A 27779-nucleotide genomic window follows, 5' to 3' on the forward strand; every position below is an offset into this window, starting at 1 on the left:
TGGACAAAAACAACCTCATTTGGCATGTCGAAAAAATGACAAAAACACCAAGGCTATACTATGGCAAAAATGTCAAAAAATGGCATCTCCCAAAAACAGCTGAAATCTGCTTAAATCAACGTAAAATAGCGTGTTGATATATGCCATAGCATAGAATGTTGCAAAAATAGACAAAAACATCCTAATTTGGCATGTCGAAAAAATGACAAAAACACCAAGGCTATACTATGGCAAAATGTCAAAAATGGCATCTCCCAAAAACAGCTGAAATCTGCTTAAATCAACATAAAATAAGCGTGTTGATATATGCCATAGCATAGAATGTTGCAAAAATGGACAAAAACAACCTCATTTGGCATGTCGAAAAATGACAAAAACACCAAGGCTATACTATGGCAAAAATGTCAAAAATGGCATCTCCCAAAAACAGCTTAAATCTGCTTAAATCAACATAAAATACCGTGTTGATATATGCCATAGCATAGAATGTTGCAAAAACACTCACAAACAACCTAATTTGGCATGTCGAAAAAATGACAAAAACACCAAGGCTATACTATGGCAAAAATGTCAAAAAATGGCATCTCCCAAAAACAGCTGAAATCTGCTTAAATCAACGTAAAATAGCGTGTTGATATATGCCATAGCATAGAATGTTGCAAAAATGGACAAAAACAACCTCATTTGGCATGTCGAAAAAATGACAAAAACACCAAGGCTATACTATGGCAAAAATGTCAAAAAATAGTATCTCCCAAAAACAGCTGAAAACTGCTTAAATCAACATAAAATAGCGTGTTGATATATGCCATAGCATAGAATGTTGCAAAAATGGACAAAAACAACCTCATTTGGCATGTCGAAAAATGACAAAACACCAAGGCTATACTATGGCAAAATGTCAAAAATGGCATCTCCCAAAAACAGCTGAAATCTGCTTAAATCAACGTAAAATAGCGTGTTGATATATGCCATAGCATAGAATGTTGCAAAATAGACAAAAACATCCTAATTTGGCATGTCGAAAAATGACAAAAACACCAAGGCTATACTATGGCAAAAATGTCAAAAATGGCATCTCCCAAAAACAGCTGAAATCTGCTTAAATCAACGTAAAATAAGCGTGTTGATATATGCCATAGCATAGAATGTTGCAAAAATGGACAAAAACAACCTCATTTGGCATGTCAAAAAAATGACAAAAACACCAAGGCTATACTATGGCAAAAATGTCAAAAAATAGTATCTCCCAAAAACAGCTGAAAACTGCTTAAATCAACATAAAATAGCGTGTTGATATATGCCATAGCATAGAATGTTGCAAAAATGGACAAAAACAACCTCATTTGGCATGTCGAAAAAATGACAAAAACACCAAGGCTATACTATGGCAAAAATGTCAAAAAATGGCATCTCCCAAAAACAGCTGAAATCTGCTTAAATCAACGTAAAATAGCGTGTTGATATATGCCATAGCATAGAATGTTGCAAAAATAGACAAAAACATCCTAATTTGGCATGTCGAAAAAATGACAAAAACACCAAGGCTATACTATGGCAAAAATGTCAAAAAATGGCATCTCCCAAAAACAGCTGAAATCTGCTTAAATCAACATAAAATAGCGTGTTGATATATGCCATAACATAGAATGTTGCAAAATGGACAAAAACAACCTCATTTGGCATGTCGAAAAATGACAAAAACACCAAGGCTATACTATGGCAAAAATGTCAAAAATGGCATCTCCCAAAAACAGCTGAAATCTGCTTAAATCAACGTAAAATAGCGTGTTGATATATGCCATAGCATAGAATGTTGCAAAATGGACAAAACAACCTAATTTGGCATGTCGAAAAATGACAAAACACCAAGGCTATACTATGGCAAAATGTCAAAAATGGCATCTCCCAAAAACAGCTGAAATCTGCTTAAATCAACGTAAAATAGCGTGTTGATATATGCCATAGCATAGAATGTTGCAAAATGGACAAAACAACCTCATTTGGCATGTCAAAAAAATGACAAAAACACCAAGGCTATACTATGGCAAAAATGTCAAAAAATGGCATCTCCCAAAAACAGCTGAAATCTGCTTCAATCAACGTAAAATAGCGTGTTGATATATGCCATAGCATAGAATGTTGCAAAAATAGACAAAAACATCCTAATTTGGCATGTCGAAAAAATGACAAAAACACCAAGGCTATACTATGGCAAAAATGTCAAAAATGGCATCTCCCAAAACAGCTGAAAACTGCTTAAATCAACATAAAATAGCGTGTTGATATATGCCATAGCATAGAATGTTGCAAAAACACTCACAAACAACCTAATTTGGCATGTCGAAAAATGACAAAACACCAAGGCTATACTATGGCAAAATGTCAAAAATGGCATCTCCCAAAAACAGCTGAAATCTGCTTAAATCAACGTAAAATAACGTGTTGATATATGCCATAGCATAGAATGTTGCAAAAATGGACAAAAACAACCTAATTTAGCATGTCGAAAAAATGACAAAAACACCAAGGCTATAAAATGTCAAAATGTCAAAAATGGCATCTCCCAAAAACAGCTGAAATCTGCTTAAATCAACGTAAAATAGCGTGTTGATATATGCCATAGCATAGAATGTTGCAAAAATGGACAAAAACAACCTCATTTGGCATGTCGAAAAAATGACAAAAACACCAAGGCTATACTATGGCAAAAATGTCAAAAAATGGCATCTCCCAAAAACAGCTGAAAACTGCTTAAATCAACATAAAATAGCGTGTTGATATATGCCATAGCATAGAATGTTGCAAAAACACTGGACAAACAACCTAATTTGGCATGTCGAAAAATGACAAAACACCAAGGCTATACTATGGCAAAAATGTCAAAAATGGCATCTCCCAAAACAGCTGAAAACTGCTTAAATCAACATAAAATAAGCGTGTTGATATATGCCATAGCATAGAATGTTGCAAAAATGGACAAAACAACCTAATTTGGCATGTCGAAAAAATGACAAAAACACCAAGGCTATACTATGGTAAAATGTCAAAATGGCATCTCCCAAAAACAGCTGAAATCTGCTTAAATCAACGTAAAATAGCATGTTGATATATGCCATAGCATAGAATGTTGCAAAAATGGACAAAAACAACCTCATTTGGCATGTCGAAAAATGACAAAACACCAAGGCTATACTATGGCAAAATGTCAAAAAATGGCATCTCCCAAAAACAGCTGAAAACTGCTTAAATCAACATAAAATACCGTGTTGATATATGCCATAGCATAGAATGTTGCAAAAATGGACAAAAACAACCTCATTTGGCATGTCGAAAAAATGACAAAAACACCAAGGCTATACTATGGCAAAAATGTCAAAAAATGGCATCTCCCAAAAACAGCTGAAATCTGCTTAAATCAACGTAAAATAGCGTGTTGATATATGCCATAGCATAGAATGTTGCAAAAATGGACAAAAACAACCTCATTTGGCATGTCGAAAAAATGACAAAAACACCAAGGCTATACTATGGCAAAAATGTCAAAAAATGGCATCTCCCAAAAACAGCTGAAATCTGCTTAAATCAACGTAAAATAGCGTGTTGATATATGCCATAGCATAGAATGTTGCAAAAATGGACAAAAACAACCTCATTTGGCATGTCGAAAAAATGACAAAACACCAAGGCTATACTATGGCAAAATGTCAAAAATGGCATCTCCCAAAAACAGCTGAAATCTGCTTCAATCAACATGAAATAGCGTGTTGATATATGCCATAGCATAGAATGTTGCAAAAATAGACAAAAACATCCTAATTTGGCATGTCGAAAAAATGACAAAAACACCAAGGCTATACTATGGCAAAAATGTCAAAAATGGCATCTCCCAAAAAAAGCTTAAATCTGCTTAAATCAACATGAAATACCGTGTTGATATATGCCATAGCATAGAATGTTGCAAAAACACTCACAAACAACCTAATTTGGCATGTCGAAAAAATGACAAAAACACCAAGGCTATACTATGGCAAAAATGTCAAAAAATGGCATCTCCCAAAAACAGCTGAAAACTGCTTAAATCAACATAAAATAGCGTGTTGATATATGCCATAGCATAGAATGTTGCAAAAACACTCACAAACAACCTAATTTGGCATGTCGAAAAAATGACAAAAACACCAAGGCTATACTATGGCAAAAATGTCAAAAAATGGCATCTCCCAAAAACAGCTGAAATCTGCTTAAATCAACGTAAAATAGCGTGTTGATATATGCCATAGCATAGAATGTTGCAAAAATGGACGAAAACACCCTCATTTGGCATGTCGAAAAAATGACAAAAACACCAAGGCTATGGCAAAAATGTCAAAAATGTCAAAAAATGGCATCTCCCAAAAACAGCTGAAATCTGCTTAAATCAACGTAAAATAGCGTGTTGATATATGCCATAGCATAGAATGTTGCAAAAATGGACAAAAACAACCTCATTTGGCATGTCGAAAAATGACAAAAACACCAAGGCTATACTATGGCAAAATGTCAAAAAATAGTATCTCCCAAAAACAGCTGAAAACTGCTTAAATCAACATAAAATAGCGTGTTGATATATGCCATAGCATAGAATGTTGCAAAAATGGACAAAAACAACCTCATTTGGCATGTCGAAAAAATGACAAAAACACCAAGGCTATACTATGGCAAAAATGTCAAAAAATGGCATCTCCCAAAAACAGCTGAAATCTGCTTAAATCAACGTAAAATAGCGTGTTGATATATGCCATAGCATAGAATGTTGCAAAAATGGACAAAAACAACCTCATTTGGCATGTCGAAAAAATGACAAAAACACCAAGGCTATACTATGGCAAAAATGTCAAAAAATGGCATCTCCCAAAAACAGCTGAAATCTGCTTAAATCAACGTAAAATAGCGTGTTGATATATGCCATAGCATAGAATGTTGCAAAAATAGACAAAAACATCCTAATTTGGCATGTCGAAAAAATGACAAAAACACCAAGGCTATACTATGGCAAAAATGTCAAAAAATGGCATCTCCCAAAAACAGCTGAAATCTGCTTAAATCAACGTAAAATAGCGTGTTGATATATGCCATAGCATAGAATGTTGCAAAAATAGACAAAAACATCCTAATTTGGCATGTCGAAAAAATGACAAAAACACCAAGGCTATACTATGGCAAAAATTTCAAAAAATGGCATCTCCCAAAAACAGCTGAAAACTGCTTAAATCAACATAAAATAGCATGTTGATATATGCCATAGCATAGAATGTTGCAAAAATGGACAAAAACAACCTCATTTGGCATGTCGAAAAAATGACAAAAACACCAAGGCTATACTATGGCAAAAATGTCAAAAAATGGCATCTCCCAAAAACAGCTGAAATCTGCTTAAATCAACATAAAATAGCGTGTTGATATATGCCATAGCATAGAATGTTGCAAAAATAGACAAAAACATCCTAATTTGGCATGTCGAAAAAATGACAAAAACACCAAGGCTATACTATGGCAAAAATGTCAAAAAATGGCATCTCCCCAAAACAGCTGAAATCTGCTTAAATCAACATAAAATAGCGTGTTGATATATGCCATAGCATAGAATGTTGCAAAAACACTCACAAACAACCTAATTTGGCATGTCGAAAAAATGACAAAAACACCAAGGCTATACTATGGAAAAAATGTTAAAAAATGACATCTCCCAAAAACAGCTGAAAACTGCTTAAATCAACATAAAATAGCGTGTTGATATATGCCATAGCATAGAATGTTGCAAAAATGGTCAAAAACACCCTTATTTGGCATGTCGAAAAAATGACAAAAACACCAAGGCTATACTATGGCAAAAATGTCAAAAAATGGCATCTCCCAAAAACAGCTGAAATCTGCTTAAATCAACATAAAATAGCGTGTTGATATATGCCATAGCATAGAATGTTGCAAAAACACTCACAAACAACCTAATTTGGCATGTCGAAAAAATGACAAAAACACCAAGGCTATACTATGGCTATGAAAACTATGAAAACTGCTAAAATCATCATAAAATAGCGTGTTGTTACATGCCATAGTATAGAATCTTGCAAAAACAGCCAAAAACATCGAAATTCGAAAAAATGACAGAAACAGCACAGCTATAGTATTTCAAAAATCACACAATACACAAGACGAGATGTCAACAGTTAAACTGTGTTTATTATTTACAGTGACAGGATTTCTTCTTAATGCTGTGGGTGCTCGGGTGAGCGTATCAAGACACGGCAGGCAGGCAGGAATACAGGCAGGCGGACACACAAGTAGCTGGAGCACAAAGTGCGGAGTTGAGGCGAGTCTTAGGCAGGAAAAGCCACAGGGCATGAACCACACAGGTAAAATCCAAAGACTTGAGATACAACTGACAAAAGGCAGGAGTATGCTCTGATGAAGTACTCCACTAGCTCATCAAGAGATTGCCCGCACCGGGCCCAACCTGTAGGAAAAGACCACACCAACAGTCACACAGACACTGGTTAGGACACAGACGGAAATGCAAACAAAAAGACAACGCACAGAAGGGGAGGAGAGAGGCTACATGGCAGCCAATCATGACCAAAAAAAACCCTATTATGGGATGTCAAAAAAATGACCAGAAAAGCAAGGCTATAGTATGGCAAAAATGTAAAAAAAAAAAAAAGACTTCTCCCAAAAACAGCTGAAAACTGCTAAAACCTACTTCAAACAATGTGCCAAGACACACCATAGCAAAGAAAGTTGCAAAAATATTCACAAACAACCTGATTTGGCATGTCAAAAAAATGACATCTCCCAAAAACAGTTGAAAACTGCTAAAAACTACTTCAAACAGCGTGCCACGACACACCATAGCAAAGAATGTTGCAAAAATACTCACAAACAACCTAATTTCGCATGTTGAAAAAATGACAAAAACACCAAGGCTATACTATGGCAAAAATGTCAAAAAATGGCATCTCCCAAAAACAGCTGAAATCTGCTTAAATCAACATAAAATAGCGTGTTGATATATGCCATAGCATAGAATGTTGCAAAAATAGACAAAAACATCCTAATTTGGCATGTCGAAAAAATGACAAAAACACCAAGGCTATACTATGGCAAAAATGTCAAAAAATGACATCTCCCAAAAAACGCTGAAAACTGCTAAAAACTACTTCAAACAGCGTGCCATGACACACCATAGCAAAGAATGTTGCAAAAATGGTCATAAACACCCTAATTTGGCATGTTGAAAAAATGACAAAAACACCAAGGCTATACTATGGCAAAAATGCCAAGATATGACATCATCTAAAAACTACTTCAAACAGTGTGCCAAGACACACCATAGCAAAGAATGTTGCAAAAATACTCAAAAACAACCTAATTTCGCATGTTGAAAAAATGACAAAAACACCAAGGCTATACTATGGCAAAAATGTCAAAAAATGGCATCTCCCAAAAACAGCTGAAAACTGCTTAAATCAACATAAAATAGCATGTTGATATATGCCATAGCATAGAATGTTTCAAAAATGGACAAAAACAACCTCATTTGGCATGTCGAAAAAATGACAAAAACACCAAGGCTATACTATGGCAAAAATGTCAAAAAATGGCATCTCCCAAAAACAGCTGAAATCTGCTTAAATCAACATAAAATAGCGTGTTGATATATGCCATAGCATAGAATGTTGCAAAAATAGACAAAAACATCCTAATTTGGCATGTCGAAAAAATGACAAAAACACCAAGGCTATACTATGGCAAAAATGTCAAAAAATGGCATTTCCAAAAAACAGCTGAAAACTGCTCAAATCAACATAAGATAGCACGTTGAGACATGCCATAGCAAAGAATGTTGCAAAAATAGACAAAAACATCCTAATTTGGCATGTCGAAAAAATGACAAAAACACCAAGGCTATAGTATGGCAAAAATGCCAAAATATGACATCTCCCAAAAACCAACTGAAAACTGCTCAAATCAACATAAAATAGCATGTTAAGACATGCCATAGCATAGAATTTTGCAAAAATACTCAAAAACACCCTAATTTGGCATGTCGAAAAAATGGCAAAAACACCAAGGCTATACTATGGCAAAAATGTTAAAAAATGACATCTCCCAAAAACCGCTGAAAACTGCTAAAAACTACTTCAAACAGTGTGCCAAGACACACCATAGCAAAGAATGCTGCAAAAATGGTCATAAACACCCTAATTTGGCATGTCGAAAAGATGACAAAAACACCAAGGCTATACTATGGCAAAAATGTCAAAAAATGGCATCTCCCAAAAACAGCTGAAATCTGCTTAAATCAACATAAAATAGCGTGTTGATATATGCCATAGCATAGAATGTTGCAAAAATAGACAAAAACAACCTCATTTGGCATGTCGAAAAAATGACAAAAACACCAAGGCTATACTATGGCAAAAATGTCAAAAAATGGCATCTCCCAAAAACAGCTGAAATCTGCTTAAATCAACGTAAAATAGCGTGTTGATATATGCCATAGCATAGAATGTTGCAAAAATGGACAAAAACAACCTCATTTGGCATTACGAAAAAATGACAAAAACACCAAGGCTATACTATGGCAAAAATGTCAAAAAATGGCATCTCCCAAAAACAGCTGAAATCTGCTCAAATCAACATAAAATAGCGTGGTGAGACATGCCATAGAATTGAATTTTGCAAAAATACTCAAAAACATCCCAATTTGGCAAGTCAAAAAAAATACAAAAACACCAAGGCTATACTATGGCAAAAATGTTAAAAAATGACATCTCCCAAAAACAGCTGAAAACTGAAAAAAACTACTTCAGACAGCGTGCCAAGACACACCATAGCAAAGAATGTTGCAAAAATGGTCAAAAACACCCTAATTTGGCATGACGAAAAGATGACAAAAACACCAAGGCTATACTATGGCAAAAATTTCAAAAAATGGCATCTCCCAAAAACCACTGAAAACTGCTAAAAACTACTTCAAACAGCGTGCCAAGACACACCATAGCAAAGAATGTTGCAAAAATACTCAAAAACACCCTAATTTGGCATGTCGAAAAAATGACAAAAACACCAAGGCTATAGTATGGCAAAAATGCCAAAATATGACATCTTCCAAAAACCAACTGAAAACTGCTCAAATCAACATAAAATAACATGTTAAGACATGCCATAGCATAGAATGTTGCAAAAATACTCAAAAACACCCTAATTTGGCATGTCAAACAAATAACAAAAACACCAAGGCTATGGTGTGGCAAAAATGTCAAAACATGGCATTTCCCAAAAACAGCTGAAAACTGTTAAAAACTACTTCAAACAGCGTGCCAAGACACACCATAGCAAAGAATGTTGCAAAAATACTCACAAACAACTTAATTTGGCATGTCGAAAAAATGACAAAAACACCAAGGCTATACTATGGCAAAAATGTCAAAAATGGCATCTCCCAAAAACAGCTGAAAACTGCTTAAATCAACATAAAATAGCATATTGATATATGCCATAGCATAGAATTTTGCAAAAATACTCAAAAACACTCTAATTTGGCATGTCGAATAAATGGCAAAAACACCAAGGCTATACTATGGCAAAAATGCCAAGATATGACATTTCCCAAAAACAGCTGAAAACTGCTTAAATCAACATAAAATGGCGTGTTGAGACATGCCATAGCAAAGAATGCTGCAAAAATAGTCAAAAACACCCTAATTTGGCATGTCGAAAAAATGACAAAAAAAACAAGGCTATAGTATGGCAAAAATGTCAAAAAATGACATCTCCCAAAAACAGCTGAAAACTGCTAAAAACTACTTCAAACAGCGTGCCAAGACACACCATAGCAAAGAATGTTGCAAAAATACTCAAAAACAACCTAATTTGGCATGTCGAAAAATTGGCAAAAACACCAAGGCTATACTATGGCAAAAATGTTAAAAAATGACATCTCCCAAAAACAGCTGAAAACTGAAAAAAACTACTTCAAACAGTGTGCCAAGACACACCATAGCAAAGAATGCTGCAAAAATACTCAAAAACACCCTAATTTGGCATGTCGAAAAGATGACAAAAACACCAAGGCTATACTATGGCAAAAATGTCAAAAAATGGCATCTCCCAAAAACCGCTGAAAACTGCTAAAAACTACTTCAAACAGCGTGCCAAGACACACCATAGCAAAGAATGCTGCAAAAATACTCAAAAACACCCTAATTTGGCATGTCGAAAAGATGACAAAAACAGCAAGGCTATACTATGGCAAAAATGCCAAGATATGACATCGCCCAAAAACAGCTGAAAACTGCTCAAATCAACATAAAATAGCGTGTTGAGACATGCCATAACAAAGAATCCTGCAAATATAGTCAAAAACACCCTCATTTTGCATGTCAAACAAATAACAAAAACATCAAGGCTATGGTGTGGCAAAACTGTCAAAACATGGCATTTCCCAAAAACAGCTGAAAACTGCTAAAAACTACTTCAAACAGCATGCCAAGACACACCATAGCAAAGAATGTTGCAAAAATACTCACAAACAACTTAATTTGGCATGTCGAAAAAATGACAAAAACACCAAGGCTATACTATGGCAAAAATGTCAAAAATGGCATCTCCCAAAAACAGCTGAAAACTGCTTAAATCAACATAAAATAGCGTATTGATATATGCCATAGCATAGAATTTTGCAAAAATACTCAAAAACACCCTAATTTGGCATGACAAATAAATGGCAAAAACACCAAGGCTATACTATGGCAAAAATGTTAAAAAATGACATTTCCCAAAAACAGCTGAAATCTGCTCAAATCAACATAAAATGGCGTGTTGAGACATGCCATAGCAAAGAATGTTGCAAAAATGGTCAAAAACACCCTAATTTGGCATGTCGAAAAAATGGCCGAAGAAGCAAGGCTATACTGTGGCAAAAATTTCAAAAAATGGCATTTCCCAAAAAACGCTGAATACTGCTAAAAACTACTTCAAACAGTGTGCCAAGACACACCATAGCAAAGAATGTTGCAAAAATACTCAAAAACAACCTAATTTGGCATGTCGAAAAAATGGCAAAAACACCAAGGCTATACTATGGCAAAAATGTTAAAAAATGACATCTCCCAAAAACAGCTGAAAACTGAAAAAAACTACTTCAAACAGCGTGCCAAGACACACCATAGCAAAGAATGCTGCAAAAATACTCAAAAACTCCCTAATTTGGCATGTCGAAAAGATGACAAAAACACCAAGGCTATACTATGGCAAAAATGCCAAGATATGACATCGCCCAAAAACAGCTGAAAACTGCTCAAATCAACATAAAATAGCGTGTTGAGACATGCCATAACAAAGAATCCTGCAAATATAGTCAAAAACACCCTCATTTTGCATGTCAAACAAATAACAAAAACATCAAGGCTATGGTGTGGCAAAACTGTCAAAACATGGCATTTCCCAAAAACAGCTGAAAACTGCTAAAAACTACTTCAAACAGCATGCCAAGACACACCATAGCAAAGAATGTTGCAAAAATACTCACAAACAACTTAATTTGGCATGTCGAAAAAATGACAAAAACACCAAGGCTATACTATGGCAAAAATGTCAAAAATGGCATCTCCCAAAAACAGCTGAAAACTGCTTAAATCAACATAAAATAGCGTATTGATATATGCCATAGCATAGAATTTTGCAAAAATACTCAAAAACACCCTAATTTGGCATGACAAATAAATGGCAAAAACACCAAGGCTATACTATGGCAAAAATGTTAAAAAATGACATTTCCCAAAAACAGCTGAAATCTGCTCAAATCAACATAAAATGGCGTGTTGAGACATGCCATAGCAAAGAATGCTGCAAAAATAGTCAAAAACACCCTAATTTGGCATGTCGAAAAAATGACAAAAACACCAAGGCTATAGTATGGCAAAAATGCCAAAATATGACATCTCCCAAAAACCAACTGAAAACTGCTCAAATCAACATAAAATAGCATGTTAAGACATGCCATAGCATAGAATTTTGCAAAAATACTCAAAAACACCCTAATTTGGCATGTCGAAAAAATGGCAAAAACACCAAGGCTATACTATGGCAAAAATGTTAAAAAATGACATCTCCCAAAAACAGCTGAAAACTGAAAAAAACTACTTCAAACAGTGTGCCAAGACACACCATAGCAAAGAATGCTGCAAAAATACTCAAAAACACCCTAATTTGGCATGTCGAAAAGATGACAAAAACACCAAGGCTATACTATGGCAAAAATGTCAAAAAATGGCGTCTCCCAAAAACCGCTGAAAACTGCTAAAAACTACTTCAAACAGCGTGCCAAGACACACCATAGCAAAGAATGCTGCAAAAATACTCAAAAACACCCTAATTTGGCATGTCGAAAAGATGACAAAAACAGCAAGGCTATACTATGGCAAAAATGCCAAGATATGACATCGCCCAAAAACAGCTGAAAACTGCTCAAATCAACATAAAATAGCGTGTTGAGACATGCCATAACAAAGAATCCTGCAAATATAGTCAAAAACACCCTCATTTTGCATGTCAAACAAATAACAAAACATCAAGGCTATGGTGTGGCAAAACTGTCAAAACATGGCATTTCCAAAAACAGCTGAAAACTGCTAAAACTACTTCAAACAGCATGCCAAGACACACCATAGCAAAGAATGTTGCAAAAATACTCACAAACAACTTAATTTGGCATGTCGAAAAATGACAAAACACCAAGGCTATACTATGGCAAAATGTCAAAATGGCATCTCCCAAAAACAGCTGAAAACTGCTTAAATCAACATAAAATAGCGTATTGATATATGCCATAGCATAGAATTTTGCAAAAATACTCAAAAACACCCTAATTTGGCATGACAAATAAATGGCAAAAACACCAAGGCTATACTATGGCAAAAATGTTAAAAAATGACATTTCCCAAAAACAGCTGAAATCTGCTCAAATCAACATAAAATGGCGTGTTGAGACATGCCATAGCAAAGAATGTTGCAAAATGGTCAAAAACACCCTAATTTGGCATGTCGAAAAATGGTCAAGAAGCAAGGCTATACTGTGGCAAAATTTCAAAAATGGCATTTCCCAAAAACGCTGAATACTGCTAAAACTACTTCAAACAGTGTGCCAAGACACACCATAGCAAAGAATGTTGCAAAATACTCAAAAACAACCTAATTTGGCATGTCGAAAAAATGGCAAAAACACCAAGGCTATACTATGGCAAAAATGTTAAAAAATGACATCTCCCAAAAACAGCTGAAAACTGAAAAAAACTACTTCAAACAGCGTGCCAAGACACACCATAGCAAAGAATGCTGCAAAAATACTCAAAACTCCCTAATTTGGCATGTCGAAAAGATGACAAAAACACCAAGGCTATACTATGGCAAAAATGCCAAGATATGACGTCGCCCAAAAACAGCTGAAAACTGCTCAAATCAACATAAAATAGCGTGTTGAGACATGCCATAACAAAGAATCCTGCAAATATAGTCAAAAACACCCTCATTTTGCATGTCAAACAAATAACAAAAACATCAAGGCTATGGTGTGGCAAAACTGTCAAAACATGGCATTTCCCAAAAACAGCTGAAAACTGCTAAAAACTACTTCAAACAGCATGCCAAGACACACCGTAGCAAAGAATGTTGCAAAAATACTCACAAACAACTTAATTTGGCATGTCGAAAAATGACAAAACACCAAGGCTATACTATGGCAAAATGTCAAAATGGCATCTCCCAAAAACAGCTGAAAACTGCTTAAATCAACATAAAATAGCGTATTGATATATGCCATAGCATAGAATTTTGCAAAAATACTCAAAAACACCCTAATTTGGCATGACAAATAAATGGCAAAAACACCAAGGCTATACTATGGCAAAAATGTTAAAAAATGACATTTCCCAAAAACAGCTGAAATCTGCTCAAATCAACATAAAATGGCGTGTTGAGACATGCCATAGCAAAGAATGCTGCAAAAATAGTCAAAAACACCCTAATTTGGCATGTCGAAAAAATGACAAAAACACCAAGGCTATAGTATGGCAAAAATGCCAAAATATGACATCTCCCAAAAACCAACTGAAAACTGCTCAAATCAACATAAAATAGCATGTTAAGACATGCCATAGCATAGAATTTTGCAAAAATACTCAAAAACACCCTAATTTGGCATGTCGAAAAAATGGCAAAAACACCAAGGCTATACTATGGCAAAAATGTTAAAAAATGACATCTCCCAAAAACAGCTGAAAACTGAAAAAAACTACTTCAAACAGCGTGCCAAGACACACCATAGCAAAGAATGCTGCAAAAATACTCAAAAACTCCCTAATTTGGCATGTCGAAAAGATGACAAAAACACCAAGGCTATACTATGGCAAAAATGCCAAGATATGACATCGCCCAAAAACAGCTGAAAACTGCTCAAATCAACATAAAATAGCGTGGTGAGACATGCCATAGAATTGAATTTTGCAAATATACTCAAAAACATCCCATTTGGCAAGTCAAAAAAATTACAAAAACACCAAGGCTATACTATGGCAAAAATGTTCAAAAATGACATCTCCCAAAAACAGCTGAAAACTGAAAAAAAAACTACTTGAAACAGCGTGCCAAGACACACCATAGCAAAGAATGTTGCAAAAATACTCAAAAACAACCCAATTTGGCATGTCGAAAAAATGGCTGAAGAAGCAAGGCTATACTATGGCAAAAATTTCAAAAAATGGCATTTCCCAAAAACAGCTGAAAACTGCAAAAAACTACTTCAAACAGCGTGCCAAGACACACCATGGCAAAGAATGTTGCAAAAATAGTCAATCCATCCATCCATCCATCCATTTTCTTCCGCTTATCCGGGGTTGGGTCGCGGGGGCAGCAGCCTAAGCAGGGAAACCCAGACTTCCCTCTCCCCGGCCACTTCATCCAGCTCTTCCCGGGGGACCCCGAGGCGTTCCCAGGCCAGCTGAGAGACGTTGTCTCTCCAGCGTGTCCTGGGTCTTCCCCGGGGTCTCCTACCGGTGGGACGTGCCCTGAACACCTCACCAGGGAGGCGTCCTGGAGGCATCCTAATTAGATGCCCGAGCCACCTCATCTGGCTCTTCTCAATGCGGAGGAGCAGCAGCTCTACTCCGAGCTCCTCCCGGATGACCGAGCTCTCACCCTATCTCTAAGGGAGAGCCCAGCCACCCTACGGAGGAAACTCATTTCGGCCGCTTGTACCCGCGATCTTGTTCTTTCGGTCACTACCCAAAGCTCATGACCATAGGTGAGGGTAGGAACGAAGATCGACTGGTAAATCGAGAGCTTTGCCTTTCGGCTCAGCTCCCTCTTCACCAAGACAGACCAGTGCAGAGTCCGCATTATTGCAGATGCCGCACCGATCCGCCTGTCGATCTCCCGTTCCATCCTTCCCTCACTCGTGAACAAGACCCCGACGTACTTAAACTCCTCCACTTGGGGCAGGACTTCATCCCCGATCCGGAGGGGGCACGCCACCCTTTTCCGGCTGAGAACCATGGTCTCGGATTTGGAGGTGCTGATTTTCATTCCAGCCGCTTCACACTCGGCTGCGAACCGATCCAGTGAGAGCTGAAGGTCGCGGCCCGATGAAGCCAACAGGACCACATCATCTGCAAAGAGCAGAGACCTAATCCTGAGGTCACCAAACCGACCCCTCAACACCCTGGATGCGCCTAGAAATTCTGTACATAAATGTTATGAACAGAATCGGTGACAAAGGGCAGCCCTGGCGGAATCCAGCCCTCACCGGAAACGAAGTTCGACTTACTGCCGGCAATGCGGACCAAGCTCGGCACCGGTCATACAGGGAACGGACAGCCCGTATCAGGAGTCCGAAACCCCATATTCCCGGAGAACCCCCACGTGACTCCCCGAGGGACACGGTCGAATGCCTTCTCCAAGTCCACAAAGCACATGTGGACTGGTTGGGCAAACTCCCAAGCACCCTCAAGGATCCTGCCAAGGGTCCAGAGCTGGTCCACAGTTCCACTACCGGGGCGAAAACCGCATTGCTCCTCCTGAATCTGGGGTTCGACTATCCGGCGGACCCTCCTCTCTAGTACCCCCGAATAGACCTTACCAGGGAGGCTGAGGAGTGTGATCCCCCTGTAGTTGGAACACACCCTCCGGTCCCCCTTCTTGAAAAGAGGGACCACCACCCCAGTCTGCCAGTCCAAGGGCACTGCCCCCGATGTCCACGCAATGTTGCAGAGTCGTGTCAGCCACGACAGCCCCACAACATCCAGGGCCTTGAGGAACTCCGGGCGGACCTCGTCCACCCCCGGGGCCCTGCCACCGAGGAGCTTTTTGACCACCTCGGTAACCTCAGCCCCAGAGATAGAGGAGCCCACCCCCGGGTCCCCAGGCCCTGCTTCCCCAACGGAAGGCGTGTCGGTGGGATTGAGGAGGTCTTGAATATTCCTTCCACCGATCCACAAGGTCCCGAGTTGAGGTCAGCAGCGCCTGCCGCCACCATACACAGTGTTGACGGAGTACTGTTTCCCCTCCCGAGACGCCGGATGGTGGTCCAGAACCTCTTCGAAGCCGTCCGGAAGTCGTTTTCCATGGCCTCGCCGAACTCCTCCCATGCCCGGGTTTTCGCCTCGGCGACCGCTGCCGCCGCACTCCACTTGGCCTGTCGGTACCTGTCTGCTGCCTCCGGAGTTCCACAGGCCAAGAAGGCCCGATAGGACTCCTTCTTCAGCTTGACGGCACCCCTTACCGCCGGTGTCCACCAGCGGGTTCGGGTGTTGCCGCCCCGACAGGCACCAACCACCTTACAGCCACAGCACCGGTCGGCCGCCTCAGCAATGGAGGCACGGAACACGGCCCACTCGGACTCAATGTCCCCAGCCTCCCCCGGGACATGGTCGAAGCTCTTCCGGAGGTGGGAGTTGAAGCTCCTTCTGACGGGAGACTCTGCCAGACGTTCCCAGCAGACCCTCACTATGCGTTTGGGTCTGCCAGGTCTGACCGGCGTCCTCCCCCACCATCGGAGCCAACTCACCACCAGGTGGTGATCGGTTGACAGCTCCGCCCCTCTTTTCACCCAAGTGTCCAAGACATACGGCCGCAAGTCCAACGATACGACTACAAAGTCGATCATTGAACTGCGGCCTAGGGTGTCCTGATGCCAAGTGCGCATATGGACACCCTTATGCTTGAACATGGTGTTCGTTATGGACAATCTGTGGCGAGCACAGAAGTCCAATAACAAAACACCACTCGGGTTCAGATCGGGGGGGCCATTCCTCCCGATCACGCCCCTCCAGGTCTCACTGTCGCTGCCAACGTGAGAGTTGAAGTCCCCCAGCAGAACGAGGGAGTCCCCAGAAGGAGCACTCTCCAGCACCCCGTCTAAGGACTCCAAAAAGGGTGGATACTCTGAACTGCTGTTTGGACCATAGGCACAAACAACAGTCAGGATCCGTCCCCCAGCCCGAAGGCGGAGGGAGGCTACCCTCTCATTCACCGGCGTAAACTCCAACGTGCAGGCACCGAGCCGGGGGGCAATAAGTATTGCCACCCCTGCCCGGGCGCCTCACCAGTGGCAACTCCAGAGTGGAAGAGAGTCCATCCCCTCTCAAGAAGACTGGTTCTGGAGCCCAAGCCATGCGTCGAGGTGAGGCCGACTATATCTAGTCGGAACGTCTCAACCTCGCGCACCAGCTCAGGCTCCTTCCCCACCAGAGAGGTGACATTCCACGTCCCCAGAGCTAGCTTCTGCAGCCGAGGATCGGACCGCCAAGGTCCCCGCCTTCGGCTGCCGCCCAGCTCACATTGCAAATATAGTCAAAAACACCCTAATTTGACATGTCGAAAAGATGACAAAAACACCAAGGCTATAGTATGGCAAAACTGTCAAAAAACGGCATTTCCCAAAAACAGCTGAACACTGCTTAAATCAAAATAAAATAGTGTGGTGAGACATGCCATAGCATAGAATTTTGCAAAAATACTCAAAAACACCCCAATTTGGCATGTCGAAATAATGGACAAAGAAGCAAAAATGTCAAAAAATGACATCTCCCAAAAACCGCTGAAAACTGCTAAAAACTACTTCAAACAGCGTGCCAAGACACACCATAGCAAAGAATCTTGCAAAAATAGTCAAAAACACCCTCATTTGGCATGTCGAAGAAATGGCCGAAGAAGCAAGGCTATAGTATGGCAAAAATTTCAAAAAATGGCATTTCCAAAAAACAGCTGGAAACTGCTCAAATCAACATAAGATAGCATGTTGAGACATGCCATAGCAAAGAATGTTGCAAAAATAGACAAAAACACCCTAATTTGGTATGTCGAAAAAATGACAAAAACACCAAGGCTATAGTATGGCAAAACTGTCAAAAAACGGCATTTCCCAAAAACAGCTGAACACTGCTTAAATCAAAATAAAATAGCGTGGTAAGACATGCCATAGAATTGAATTTTGCAAAAATACTCAAAAACATCCCAATTTGGCATGTCAAAAAAATGACAAAAACACCAAGGCTATACTATAGCAAAAATGTTAAAAAATGACATTTCCCAAAAACAGCTGAAAACTGAAAAAAACTACTTCAAACAGCGTGCCAAGACACACCATGGCAAAGAATGTTGCAAAAATAGTCAAAAACACCCTACTTTGGCATGTCGAAAAAATGGCCGAAGAAGCAAGGTTATAGTATGGCAAAAATGTCATCTCCAAAAAACAACTGAAAACTGCTAAAAACTACTACTTGTAGAGATACATTATGGTATACAATATGGAAATGAAGGTCAATAATGGCCAAGAAATCATAGATTAGCATGTTGAAAAAAATGGCCAAAAAACGCCATAGTATAGCATGTCGACAAATGTCAAATTTTTTACGCATCATAAAAATGGCTGAAAATGACATATTATAGCTTGTAGAGATGCTTGATAGTATGCAAACTGGAGATAAAGGTCAAAATAGGCCAAGAACATAATTTAGCATGTCGAAAAAATGGCCGAAAACGCCTCAAAAATGTCTCACTTATTCCTCCTGTTGCTTTCTTCCTTCTCCCAGGGCAAGTCATTTGTGAAGGACGCGTTGCGGTGCATGGCGCTGGGACTGCGGCAGCGCTTCAGCTGTGTGAGCCGCCGGTGCTCTGCAGTAAAGGAGATGGTGTTCTTGCTCCAGAGAGAGTGCTACTCCAAACACCAGCTCTGCCTGGCACTGCAGGACCACATGGATACCATGGGCAGCCTGGTCCAGTTCCACCTGATGTTTCCCCCAGGGTGAGAGAAACAGACACAAACAAATAATCAGTAGGCTTTTATCACCACTCGGAGGAAAACGACACACATCCCTGAAACCATCCTCTGTGAAAGATGCAGTACTCTTTGTTGTTCAGAGTATCTCATTTTTGATAAAAGATATAACGCAATCCTCAAGCAATCGTATGGCTTATGGTAGCTAAAGTGACTCTCCTCTGCTTGTGCTACTTTTACACTACATTTTAGCATTACAGATAAATAATTTAGTGCTTTTATCAAGAAATAAATAAATAAATAAATAAATAAACAGCGTACCTCTCCTGGAAACATGTTAACCCTTTCCTGCTTGTGGGCCCTCTAGCCTTTCATTTAAGCGGCAGCTTCCGTATTTTTCAACATGGACCTTCTTTTCTCATGTAAGTGACAATAGGAGCAAACATTTTAAAACTGGCCCAGTACTGAGCGAGAGCACTGTTGCTGGCAGCAGCAAAACAGACTGCAGTGTTAACACTCGGGCACTTGGCAACATTAATTTACATCCACTGCTTGTTTTTTTTTTTACTGAGTGCTGTAGACGTTTTGGTCCCCAGATTCTGGAGCAGAGTGAGCGCTCTTTATTTTCACGCTACTTACAGGCAGTGACAGAGGACGAGAACTCTGAGAAAACGTTTTTTTTTTCTGCTGAGAAGTGGTAAATTTACAGCTCACAGCAACTTAATACGATACAGTCTCTAGCTTTTGTTTGATATGCAGGGTCTGCAAAAAATGCTGCTGCATATTACCATTTCAGTCCTTACTGCTGTTAGTTTGTTAGTTTGAATGCTGCTGTTACTCTTAACGTCCCGTTTAGCCTGTTCAAGCTTTAAATAAGAAAAAAAACAGCCAGATCAAATTTGACTGGGGTACAGCCCTAAGCCTATTCCTAGCAAAAACAATGACTTTTAATGGATGTATTTTAAAAGTGCACAGTTCCCCCAGTGGATACATTGCAGTTTTGCAGCTGCTGCTAGCTGCAGCCCTCTCTCTCAATACTCGACTCATTTTTTAAACAGTTTTGTTCCTTTTCATCACTAAGACACAAGCACTCGGAAAAAAGTTTCTCTTTAAGAAACCTCTTCTTCTGACCTGTCACAGCAGGAGAAGCTCAGATATAAATCTTAAGATTAATAATGGCTAAATTCTTTTTAGCTGCGTTAGTTTCAGGGTCCTGGTATTGCACATGCTGGTTCACTATCATGGCTTACTGAGATGTTATTAGTTGACACCTGTGCTTTGACTAGCATGAGAAGTCAAAATAGCTGCTGTGGTGTTTGTGTTGGAAGGGAAAACAGCAGGTCATTCTGTCTTGTGTGTGTTTTTCTTACCAGACCATACGTGGAGCTGATGAACTTCCTGCTGAAGTGCGGAGACCAGGTCAGGTTGTGGGTCGGCCGCCGGCTGCGCAGGCAGTGCGAGCAAAACTGGGGTTCGCTGTGCAGCAGCTTCAGTAGCACCTGCTCTCTCAGCCAATCGGACGCTCCACAGCCTACCACTTCTCCACCACCGACCGTGCCCTGGCCTATGAGCCCTCAAGAACCTCTGCAGCAGCCAACCAGAGCGTCCGAACCAGAGGACAGGAACAGGCTCAGTCCGATCGACAATGCGACCGAATTTAGTCTGTCTGAGAGATCCAATGTCACTGCTTCATAAACAGAGCAGTGAGTTACACAGAGGTGCAGACAGGGTACACAAAGATCATGCACTTATTTCTGTTATATTAGTAGTAGAATGAGTAGTATTGGTGGTAGTTTTGCGTCGTACCGCTGGTGAGAGCAGTGCAGCATAACTTGTTTAATCTGTTGGGTATTTGGGCTATATTAATATTTTCTTTACATTTGACTTTGTACAAGAATGAAAACCAATTATCTACCTCACTTAACATCAGTTTACCACAGTTACTGTATCCTTCAGCAAAGGGCATGGACACATACGAGTAAACACTACAGGGAAAAGCTCAAGTGCAGCTGATGGCTCAAAGGTATACTACCTATTTAAATCTGTTTTTGTATTTATGAGGATTGTAATATTATGCACCGTATAGTTGACACACTATCAAATGTCATCTTGTAGACAGACAGGGTGCAGTCTGCAGGAAGGGAAGCACTCTTTGGTTATGATGTGTTATAAATGTGTATTTCTGATGTTCTACTTGAACGATTCAATTTCATGCAGACCCCAGGTTGCAAGCTATGTTTTGTAAGTTTTTATTTAAATGAATCTGAAAGTACATTTGTAAACATTTTGATTGAGATTAAATAAAATACAATGATGTCACTGGACAGAGAGACATGTGGTTATTAGTCAGTCCTGTGCTGTAAAACAGATCTTCACTCAGCTCAGTAAATGTTGGGTATCCTGCCATCTACTGGCTCAGCTGTGGCAATGCTTCACAACAAGGTTTCTCCCAACATTCAATTTTATTCTAACAAACATTGCTCAATATTCACACACACAGTCTGACTCAACATGCTGGACGCCCTTCACAGTAAGTTATCAGATATCCAGATTAGTTGTGCGCACATCTGATTGGAACGACGAAAGGCACAATGTAAACTTGTTAATAACTGTAACAACAGCATCTTAAAATAACCGTCCAGTTCAGACAAATATGCACACTTGAAGAAAAACTTCATCCCCCAAATTACCATTTGTAGATCAATTACTCACCCCATGTCAGGCTGGGTTCACACCATTAACGGAATCGCGCAAAGCAGGACAATTTACATCAAGATCTTCTTAAATAATTTGGCTATGGGGCGACCTTCAGCTCAACATGTAGAGTGTGCGCCCCATGTGGCTGAGGCCTCTGCAGCTGCCGGGGTTCGAGTCTGCGGCCCTTTGCTGTGTGTCATTCCCCCTTCTCTCTCCCGCCTTTCCTGTCTATCTAAAACTGTCCTGTTAATAAAGGGAAGATGCCCCTAAAAAACAATCAAACAAAAAACAATTTGGCTATTCACACAGGACACGCCGCAGCTCGCAATCTGCAGCAGTAATTTTGGCCTCAGGTCCTTTTTTTCTGCGACCGAATCTGGCGAGAAAACACACTAATCTATTATTGACAACAGAAAGGATGTATTTGTTATAATATATGATATAAATATGATTATGATAGATGATGAAATATGCAACCCATGCTTCCTGTCGTGTCTAATCAGTGAGCGAGAGAGACACGCTGACACACTGAAAGACACGCACACACAGGCAAACAGAGACAGAGCTCCACATGTGAACAGAACAGAGCAGAGGAGCTGAATCGCTTGCTGACTGGCGTGAAGAAATGACTACTGGTGTGAACGGTCAGGTGGCTGCTGATGAGCAACCGACACCGATCTGGGCACTTATGCATCCAGTGTGTGTTAGGCTAAATTTGTAAACAAAACTTTGTTCTTGCATGTCTTGATTATTTTTAAATCATGCAAGTAAGAACTTGTTGAATTGGAGTAAAAGGTGGCTGTGTTTAACAACAGCAAAACTATTATCAAAACATTTGTTTAAAAACTCTCGCACACTTCGGGCAGTATAATCCGAGTCTCAAGTGTCCAGTCATTTACACAGACGGCCCTTTTCGACATGGAATGGAAAGTGAAACTTAAGCTATGCTCTCTTTAAAGCCAGATTACAATAACAAAAAAACAGTTTTACCTAACTTAAAATGGGACCTGATGGTCTACTGCTGCCTTGATCGGTAGTTTGTATAGTGAATCCTAACTAACCGTTTAAAAAAAACAAACTCATACAACAACACAAACTATTTAAGGCAGCGGCAGACCAGCAACTCACAAGCTCAGCGAGGTAAGATCACTATGTTTGTAAACAGAGTCTGAGCAAGGATAAATTTCACTTTTAGTTCAGTTCCCCGTTTGAAAGGACTATTTGTTTGCAAAGTGCTGAGCATACGACTGGATAAACAAGGCTTGGATTATACTGCATGAGCTGTGTGAAAGTTTGTAAACTCATGTCTCCATGTAGTTTTGCTGCACACAGCCCCCTTTCACTTCAATCCATGAAGAATTTTCTGTTTTTAGATTCCTCGTTCACCGTTGAGGCAGTTGAGAAAAACAATTTTCTTCACAAATTCAATGTAACATGCTTTTAGTAATTGATATCCAAATAATAATTTGGGGGAGAGAAGTATTTCTTCAACAAAAAGTCATACAATTTGACAAAAAGTAAACAAATAGAGGGTTATTACATTCTATGGCTTTGTCCCTGGTTAGCTCTGAATGACAAATGAAGTATTAAGGCCTTGGTATGCTTCAAAGTGCTTTTCTAAAAAAAAAAGGCAGTGTATAGCAACCAGAAGGAGCAGTCTTTTCATCCCTGCATCAAGTGTGACCACGTGCTCAAAGTAAAGAAACTTCTGACTTTAGGGATGGTTGAACAGCACGAGTTTGTTTGAAGGATGCCGAGGCTTTAAAACCTATCACTGCTGCTGCATGAAACCCCATAATGCCAGTTTAACAACACCCTTCATATACACTTCTTAAACCTACATTTTCAGTTTTAGCCAAAAACATAGGGTGCCAAAAAGAAAAAATATTTTCACGTGGCACTGTCTCTATGTGTGGCAGTCAAGTCTCAGGATTGCTTCCAACTCTACATGTAGTCCATACCTGCTACAAGTCCTTGCGGTAACTTTCTGCTGAGTGAAATAACTGGAAAACATTGTTCCTGAAGCCTGGACGCGTTCTTCAGCTGGCCAGCTAAATGAAGGGGAAGAGACGTTTCTTAAGGATGTAGAGGACGGTGGCGAGGAAGAGCGCCAGAGCCAGGAAAATGAGCAGCTTGTCTGTCAGCTCCCGCCGGTTGTACTTGAGGATCAGTTTCCTCCCCAGGTGGATGGTTCCCGTCATGTTCTTAAACTCCTCGTTGGTTTCCTGCACCGTCCTGGAGGAGGTGGCTGTGAAAGGAGCACGAAAGGTATAAAAGGTTAGAAGATGGGTAAAAAATGTTGAAAGGAGAAATATATATGAAATTATTTTCACAGGAAAAAAATGTTTGATTTTGCTTTCATTTGATTTACCTTTTGTACACGACCACAACATCCAAAACACTTGGACAAAGTAGTTTTTTGTTCTTACCCAGAGTGCCGATGGTGTCCTCGCTCTGCTTCACCTGTTCAGCCATCATCCTGCTAATAGACATCAGACTCTCCGTGATGTTGCTGCTGGTTTCCACTAAACTTTCTTTGGTCACCTTCCTGAGATAAAAACACACACAAGGAAGACTTGGTGATAAATATGGTGTTGTTTTATTTATCGTATCTGTAAAAGTCAAAGTTTGTTAAGATCCCAAAAAATGTGCGTTTCCTCTGGAATAGTTTCTGAGCATCCTGTTTCTACCAGGAGGCCAGAAATACAGAAATTACAAAATTAAATTATTCTATATACTACAAATGTTGCTGGAGTTGCAACTTTTTTAGGCTTTTTCCCGAATAAGTCTGGCAAAACAAAAGGTAGACCAGCCAAAAAGAAATCCCCTCTTTTATGATGTTACAGCAGTCCATCTGATAAGCTTGCACTGTTTTATCCTCCTTAATATTTTAACTTTGAAACTGCTTGAGCTGACTAATGCTGTTGAGTGTCCTGTCAGGGTTAGCAAAATCCTTTTCTGTTTCTTCAGTTATCTCACTGCGCACTGAGCTGATAAAAAAAAAAAATAACAATAAATGCTGCTCTATGTTTAACAAAAAAGTCAGAAATACACTTTTAACATTTGAAAAGTCTCTCCAGACAGGACTTGGATTATAGGTAAACTGTTAAGTTTGCCAAAAACTGTTAGTAAAATGTTTAATTTCAGCAGCTCATCTGATTCTCAGTAGAAATGTACTGACCTCTGCCTGGTGGTCTGGTTTTCTCTTCCATGCAGCAGCTCGTTCTTCTCAGTGTTGTCTATAGCTAGTTTACACGCCAGGTTAGCTTTCCTCCACGCTGTCTGGTTACTGAAATAATAAAGAAAAAATAACACAGAAACCAGCTTTGAAAAGTGAAGTTACTGTTTGTGATTTCTTTGTTTCATCTGGTCTCTTGTGTCTGAGTCTGTTTAACAGGCAATGCTGTTTATGATGATGATGATCTGCCTCTAAAAGTCTTATTAGCTCCAGATATGAATGTACTGCACTTTTTATTCAAAGATCAACACCTAGAATGTGAATTATTTCTCAAGGCATCATGAACACGTTAAATTACAGGCTTAAATTTACAATACTAATAATGAACCCACTTCAGGAGACAGAGGCACCAACAGACCTGATGCAAAGAGCAGCTACAGCCAAACATGAGAGCTCAAGTTAATGTACTGTCTGAGAGTGACATACAGATCAGTCCACTCACTTCAACACTGGACTGAACGCTGGCATTTTAGTGGGACTGATCATGTCAATAAAGTCTGTGTTTTTAATATCTATGTGTGTTCACACACCTCAGCATTTGCCTTCGCTGGCTCTCTGTCTCTGCCTGAATGGCCAGTCTGTCCGTCTCTCTGTCTTGTTCTCTGGCCATCTGCTCTAGATCCTGAAAACAACACACCACATAACCACATCGAGTAAAACAGTTTGGGTTTAAAGCAAGAAATCAATCAGATGTAACACAATATGCTTGTGATGTGAGGCCTGACCTGTATTCTGAGTCTGAGCCTGTTGAACTTCTCTTTCACCTGAGAGTTGAGCTCCATGAGAGTTGACTGAGGCCCAGGGCAATCCCTGATGTCCTGCAGGTAACACACACACAATTTATTGGTATGTATGTATGTATATGATCTACATCAGGGTCTGTCAGAGCAAAACACTGGAAGAAAACACTGAAAGAAGAAAATCATACAATGGGAACTACATATTCATCACAGGCTCATTTCGAAATTAAATAAATAAAATGCATTTTATAAATATATATCAGTGGTTACCCATGATCACAAGCACAATAGGACTGATGATTATTTGATTATTCAGTTACAAAGTTTCAAATCTAGACATAGTGACACTTTGCACAGAAAGTCAAATTGGCGCTAGTAAGGAAAGAAAAATAGAGAGGCAGATACATTGGCGCATAGACAAAAGGCATCTTAACTAAGGGAAACGGGATCCTCGTAGCATTCTGCAATCTTCAAACGCAATGCAATTTAATATAATAACATCAGTATATCTTAAATGATGTTACAGAATATTTTTATAATTTAGAAGCACTTTTCCAAGATAATGTCCTTGTTTGTTTGTGTTTTTACCTTCTTTTCCGTTTTATTTATTTTGCTGTTCATTTCATTTTATTCAGCTAATGTTTGGGTAATAATCTTTTTCCTTTTTTTCTAATTTCCTGCCAAATTTTGACCATTTCTTGGTACGTAGCGCATTGCCTTCTTCCCGTGTTTTCGAAATAAATCGAGTCGGTTTGCTCAGGGTTCAAAGGGTTAAATGAGTTTTTGTAACTTATATTCATTGCTTGCTATGACGGTTAATAATTGATCACGTTTAATAACTAAAAATACTCCTCATTGATCCGCCAGCCACCAGTCAGCTAGCCAACACAGCTGCATGATCAGCTAACGTTATTAATTTCATGATCACGCAGGACTGTAAAAATCAAGTTAATAAAACTTTTAGCAGTGATTGAAGGAACTTCGGTTAAATAACGATAATGAAGGCGAACTTTCTTTTTCTTACTGTGTCTCTTTTAAATGTTTTTATTAGCAGTTTAACTGTTAGCTAACTTTAGCTTCACTCGAAAGCTAGCTAGACCAACTTTCAGACCCGTTGTTTGACGCATTCACAAACATTTCTCCTCAACAAAACCGATACTACCGTCAGCAAAAGATAATCCAAAAGAAAATCCACAAGTTTTTGGTTCGTACCTGAACGAGAGCCTTAATTTCTAGGTCATACTTTATGATTTCTTGTCCACATATCCGGACGTGAACATCCGAGGAAGACGCCATGTTTGTATTTGTACGGCAAGCTGGAGGCCCAAAAGACCTTCGAGCTCGGCAAAACGCGAAGCAATAGATCTCCTGTGACACTGCATCCATTAAAATCCTGTCAAATAAAATAAATGAATAAATGAACCACATGTAATAAAATATTACGAATTTCTTATTTAAAAGTATAATTAAAATTTGCAAAAATTAAAAAGTGTATATAATTTAAAGCTGGGCATGACAATGGGTCACCCATTGGTTTGAATAGGAACCAGAATGAAGACAAGAAAGAAATATTTACTAATAGTAGCAACAAAGACAAAGAAGTATCATTCAAATTTTACACCAAATTAATCCCGTATGTGTTGGAAAGATTTAGGCAAGATTAGGCTCGGATTTTTGTCAGCACATGTCAGTTATACTCATCTCTTGTGGGTTAATATGGGTTTTATCAACAGAAGAATGACTACTAATATTCACATTGATGTATTTGATATAAAGTGTGTTGTGGTCAGTG

The 27779-nt window shown here is 39.3% G+C and overlaps 2 protein-coding genes across 2 annotated transcripts in view; one reads left to right on the forward strand and one right to left on the reverse strand.

Moving 5' to 3' along the window:
- Positions 1-21636, forward strand: part of LOC121964303 (uncharacterized) — a 50638-nt gene extending 29002 nt beyond the window's left edge. Inside the window, exons 6-7 of the mRNA XM_088088873.1 lie at positions 19128-19339; positions 20686-21636. Coding sequence (XP_087944999.1) covers positions 19128-19339; positions 20686-21007 — 534 coding nt within the window. The 3' untranslated portion in view covers positions 21008-21636. The remainder of the gene's footprint in view (positions 1-19127; positions 19340-20685) is intronic.
- bnip1b (BCL2 interacting protein 1b) lies at positions 21546-27357 on the reverse strand. Its single transcript, XM_088088248.1, has 6 exons — positions 27200-27357; positions 25973-26065; positions 25778-25869; positions 25191-25298; positions 24439-24557; positions 21546-24257 (listed from the first exon to the last, which is right to left on the reverse strand). Exons 1-6 carry the CDS (start codon positions 27281-27283, stop codon positions 24061-24063), a joined length of 693 nt encoding a protein of 230 aa, XP_087944374.1. The 5' UTR covers positions 27284-27357; the 3' UTR covers positions 21546-24060.
- Positions 27358-27779: the final 422 nt, after the last annotated feature.

This window comes from Plectropomus leopardus, chromosome 15 (genome assembly GCF_026936395.1).
Source record: "Plectropomus leopardus strain MGB_pleo_1.0 chromosome 15, ASM2693639v1, whole genome shotgun sequence".
Classification (NCBI taxonomy): domain Eukaryota; kingdom Metazoa; phylum Chordata; class Actinopteri; order Perciformes; family Serranidae; genus Plectropomus; species Plectropomus leopardus.

Bases quoted from the DNA above. Each gene is read 5' to 3' on its own strand.
- bnip1b (XM_088088248.1), bottom strand. From the start codon at position 27,283: ATGGCGTCTTCCTCGGATGTTCACGTCCGGATATGTGGACAAGAAATC. The intron at 24,558-25,190 runs GTCAGTACATTT...TTTTTATCTCAG, and splicing joins AACCAGACCACCAGGCAGAG to GAAGGTGACCAAAGAAAGTT. The intron at 24,258-24,438 runs GTAAGAACAAAA...CTCCTTTCACAG, and splicing joins GGACACCATCGGCACTCTGG to CCACCTCCTCCAGGACGGTG.